This window comes from Salvia miltiorrhiza, chromosome 2, assembly GCF_028751815.1.
Source record: "Salvia miltiorrhiza cultivar Shanhuang (shh) chromosome 2, IMPLAD_Smil_shh, whole genome shotgun sequence".
Taxonomy (NCBI): domain Eukaryota; kingdom Viridiplantae; phylum Streptophyta; class Magnoliopsida; order Lamiales; family Lamiaceae; genus Salvia; species Salvia miltiorrhiza.
In genome coordinates this window covers 33,081,129-33,086,223 of record NC_080388.1, presented here as the reverse complement: position 1 = coordinate 33,086,223, position 5,095 = coordinate 33,081,129, and the positions used below count along the sequence as shown (strand labels likewise).

Genomic DNA, 5,095 nt, shown 5'->3' with positions numbered 1-5,095 from the left:
ATTTTGTACTTCATCTTTTCCTTTTTTTCTTTTTTGATCTTTCTTTTGTCGAGTCGATTTTAATTCATTATTAAGCTAGCCCAATAATTAAGTGTACGGATGACACTGGTCAATTACTTATAAATTATAATAGAATAACATTTACAACTTTTATTAATTTCATTGATGTACAGAAATTTACAAGTTGTCACCCAATAGAATTACTTTTTATATTCAACAAAATATCCAAGTACTACATACATTTTCATTCTCCTTCATGATACATATATATATATATGAGGTGTGGTTTTAATAAAAATTATTGCCTTCGTCCATGAAAAATAAGACACAATTACACTTTTCGTTGTCCACGAAAAATGGAGCACTTGTCCTTTTAGTACATCTTTTTCTTATATTTTATCCTTACAAATATCCTTTGTTTACAAAAAAATCACATTTAATTAAATCTCAACCACTCATTTTATATAATGGTGAGACCCTTTCTCCATTAACCACTCCTTTTATTTAAACTCGTGTTCAAAAAATGTGTCCCATTTTCAGTGAACGGAGGAGTACATTTTCTGTGAAAACGTGAAAACTAATATAACTAATAAATGCATTCACTGTTAAAATTAATGTACAAAAAATAAAATTTTTGCTCCCTTTAAGGTTTGAATCCAAGTGATATATTTATTCAATAAGATGATGTATCCACCGTGGATCTAGTAAGATGATGCATTCATTGTATGTCTTGTGCCCAAAATGATACTACATTCTTATTTTATTTTATTTTATATTCCAAGTTGGACTCCGTTCTTTTGAAATGGGTGTTCTGTTCTTTGTTTTTCAGCATCTACAAACATCAGATATAGCAAAAGAAAAGGAGAGGGTTTAATTAGAAAAACAATTAGAGATAGAAAATCTTGCGTGTCAAATTCCACAAACATATAGTATCTCAAAACAAAATCAAGACGAGAAGAAGTTTTAATATTAATCTACTTATACGTGCACATATTATCTAATTAATACTATGTTTTTTTTGTTTCTTATCTAATTAATATGTTATATGAAACTAATCAAATAATCTGTTATATATATATATACTTAATTACATTATTCCCTCGGAAAAAAAATATATATGTAGAATCAAGTTAAAACTCTTTCTTTTTTCTTCTTTTTGGGACTTGAAGTATAGAAGAGAAAGTTATATTTATAGTTGCATATTAACTATGAAGGACTTGTTCAACAACTAAGACTATTTAATATATATGGTAATAGATTCAATCCCCATACCGATCTTGTAGAAAAGATACAAAATGACAATTAATTTAAGTTTTATTGCGAGAAAGAAAAAGACATATCTCTTGAAATATGATCTCTGAAAATGAAATGCAAACAATCCACTGGCAGTGAAGGTGAACTCATGATCTAGACAAAACAATGAAACGACTGATCAAGATCAAGCTCATCATATATGTAATCAAGCAAAGAAAAACACCACACACACACGCATATATATATATATATATATATATATATATATATATATATATATTATATGTGTGTGTATATATGATTCCTCTGTCTCAATTATATAGGCAAATATTAGAATTTACATAAGGATTAGTTAGGTAATTATTGGAAAAATAATATATACGAATAAACTTTTCTAATATGTCCATATTTATTTTTAATAATAAATGTTAGAGCCAATAAAAAAATAAAAATAGAAATAGATTAGCAAAATAAGTGAAAAAAAATAATAATAAAGCATTACCTATTATGAAAATCAAAGCTTGGGGAGTATAATTTTGATGAACTAGCATAATGGGATCACGCTTTGATGGCGAGCACAAGATTGTGCCAAATCCAAAAAGACAAAAGAATGGACAAAAGTTGAAAATATATATATATAATTTCCTTCATATATTAAATTCTAAAATATGGTAAAAAAAAAAAAAAAACAATTTAAAAAGCACATAAAAATCGCCGATTTTATTTTTTCCTCTGCAAAAATCTCATTCTTCGCTGTTCTCCTCGAGATATGGAGTTGGTACATCATTTTCACACAGTGAAATCACACTATAAATATTGATCACTTCCAATTCTGATTTAACTTTGGACAAAAATGTATACAAATTAGGGTTTCTGGATAATTAGCTAGGGTTCTTAACGAAACACAAGAAAGGTTTCGTTTTCCCAACTCTCCGAGCACACATACATATATATTGTATGCATGATATAAAATCTTTTGAATTACAAGAATTGCACCAGAAAAAGAAAAAAAAAGGTTACACAGTTTAGCATCAATAAGTTTGAAGTTCAACGGTAAATAATTAAGATGAAACCATACCATATCATATATAAATATATATGTATGAATAATATTACCATATTAATCAAATTCCAGAAGTTTGCATCTGATGAAAATTTGAGGCGACAGCTTCATTATTCTTCTTCCTCCTCTTCTTCTTCTTCTTGTACGGGATTCCTCGGGCAGTCGCCTGGGAATCCCTAACCTCCCTGAGATAAACCCTGATGGCCCCATTGGCAAAGGGGTTCGTCTCGGGGAGCCCACCATTTTCCTCGTAGGCAGCTCTGAGGCGGCCCACGAGGGCATCGAGGCTGCCCCATGCCTGCCTGAGGGGGCAGGTGCAGGGGCCCACGGGCTCGGGCTGGCCGAAGAAGGCGCAGCCCTGTATATGCACCTTAGTCTTCCCGAACTGATCAAGGTACCTCATGAAATCCAGCACGTGCGTGTAGTTGCACTGCGGCAGCGCCACCGCCGGCCGCTGGTTCCGCAGGTACTGCCCGAAGGTGTTCCAGTCGCGCCGCTTCTGCGACTCATACCGGCTCAGCTGAGGCGGCGGCGGCAGCCGCGGGTGGTGATCTTGATCCGGTGGAGGAGCTGGAGCTGATCTTGATGATGATGATGATCCTTCTCCACTTAGATTAATATTGGGCATCATCCCTTTTTATTTATTGTATTTTTGTGGGGGTTTTCAAGAATTGGTGTAGAGTAAATTGAATTGAATAATATGGTTTGCAAATGAGGATGAATTTGATTTAATTTAAGTGGGTGATCAAATCATGAGGTTATTGAGGAGACAAGAGAAAGGACCAATCAAAGTGCTTTAGCTACTCCTCTTTTTTCTTCATTGACAAGACCATTTTTCTTCCTTTAATGGTCTATTTAGTTGGATACTATTCACTAATTAATTGGATTACTTTGTTGCATATTTTATTTTATTTTACGTGGAATGAAATTCAATGTACCATATTTTATGTCTCATTTCGTGTTTTATTTTTAATTTTGTTTATATATATATTCTTCAATTTCAACTTTGGATGCTTTAGTTTAATTTTGTGATTATTAACTATGATTTATTCCATCAAATTAGGGTATATAATTATTTTTTTATCATTTAATTCACTTTTATTAGTTAATAACAGGTTCATAAATTCAAATTCATGGTATATATTTTATAAAAAAAATAATTTTTTAAAATAAAAATTAAGTATAATTCATAGTATTATAATGAATTTTATTTTTATAAAAAATATTTTTAAAATAATAGATATAAAAATGGGACGTAGTGACACACATAAAATTGTGAGACACTCGACCTAATCCCATTTTCTGAGCATATATGTTGGTGGTAGTATTTATGCAAAGTAATTAGTACATGTTGTAAATTATATATATATAGCAAAGAGATAAACAAAAATTGTCATTATTCTATTGTACTAGAAACTTATTTAATTCATGTATCTTGATTGATATGGATGATCAAGATTAATTTTCAAATAGTATGCTTTTTACATATAAAATAATATTCTATATTTAATTGTGATTTTTTTCCGCATAACTATAATATACTATCTAAACTTGGGAAAAAACTTGGTTTTTGCCCGAACTGAATTCCATATATGTATGTACATGTATATATATGGTGCTCCTCTTTAATAAATTCAAATTTTATATAAATATGTGGGTGTGGGTGTGGGTGTGGGTGTGGGTGTGTGTATAGGGGTGGGGATCATGTATAGATCCAAATTTGAATTACATTTTATTTACATGATGCATTAAATACGCGACACATGCATGATAGATGCATTTTGAAGGTAAAATACACGCAAGGTCAAAATAACAGTAAAAATTTTAGAAAAAAAAAATAGATATAAAAAATTAAAATTAATTCTTTTTAATATTGAAAATTAATGTTTTCAATTTTACTCGTCCGTGCATATAGCGCATTCTATATGATCATTTCCTATATATACGTGTGTTGTGTTGGAATAGCATAATTAAGTTAAAGGCGATCACTATCAATATATTGCAATTTGAAAATGAGAGACAGTGGTTTTTATAAGGACTAGGTAAACAGCTCAAAGTAACCTGGGTTAATTAATTAAGTAGAAAGCGAGACAGCATAAAATCCCACTTTTTCTTGTCGGCTATATTCTGAGTTTTTCTTCTCACATAATTTAAAATATATGTGCGTTAATACATATATTCCAATGATACACATAAATACAAAATAACACATTACATTATAAGTTATAATACGGACTCCCATATATTTATATATATACATGCTTTATCTTGCTAGCTAGCTTATTGTACAAAGGCCTGCAGTATAGAGTTGTCTTTTATTTTAGACTTTTTACATCTCACTTTTTGCTGTTAGGAATGTTTAGAGATAAAAACAAATTGAAAAATTAAAAAAATACCCATATGGCTAGAAGACAATGTATTATTGACTCATGGCTTGTCACATCTCAGATTTTCAGTTCTTTTGCTAAATTTTTTAGTGTTTTATTTTGGTTTACTAATTTCAATTTCACAAGCACTTTAATTAAATAATATTGTTGCATTTTCATATATTGAAGATCATTAACAATTCACAAGGTTTGTTCGCTCCTAAAGTTTATAATTTCATGGATTGAATGTAAATATAGTAACATTAATTAATAATTACGTTACCAAAGACTTTCTTTTGGGAGAGCTCAATTCCGCTTGCTTGCGGTAATATTTTTTCATTTTAGGTGGTGTCGTATTCCCGCTTGTGTACGGTGTTGTATTGTTTGGTATAGAGGTTCCACACGCAGAGCT

The 5,095-nt window shown here is 30.5% G+C and overlaps 1 protein-coding gene across 2 annotated transcripts; it reads right to left on the bottom strand.

Moving 5' to 3' along the window:
* Positions 1-694: 694 nt before the first annotated feature.
* LOC131012074 (protein LIGHT-DEPENDENT SHORT HYPOCOTYLS 10-like) lies at positions 695-3,136 on the bottom strand. Of its 2 annotated transcripts, none has more exons than XM_057939984.1 (2): positions 2,371-3,132; positions 695-832 (listed from the first exon to the last, which is right to left on the bottom strand). In XM_057939984.1, exon 1 carries the CDS (start codon positions 2,946-2,948, stop codon positions 2,379-2,381), a length of 570 nt encoding a protein of 189 aa, XP_057795967.1. In that variant the 5' UTR covers positions 2,949-3,132; the 3' UTR covers positions 695-832; positions 2,371-2,378. The 2 variants fall into 2 exon arrangements, with proteins under 2 accessions (XP_057795967.1, XP_057795968.1); XM_057939985.1 differs by lacking the exon at positions 695-832 and adding an exon at positions 1,243-1,407 and having other exon boundaries at positions 2,371-3,136.
* Positions 3,137-5,095: the final 1,959 nt, after the last annotated feature.

Bases quoted from the DNA above. Each gene is read 5' to 3' on its own strand.
- LOC131012074 (XM_057939985.1), bottom strand. From the start codon at position 2,948: ATGATGCCCAATATTAATCTAAGTGGAGAAGGATCATCATCATCATCA.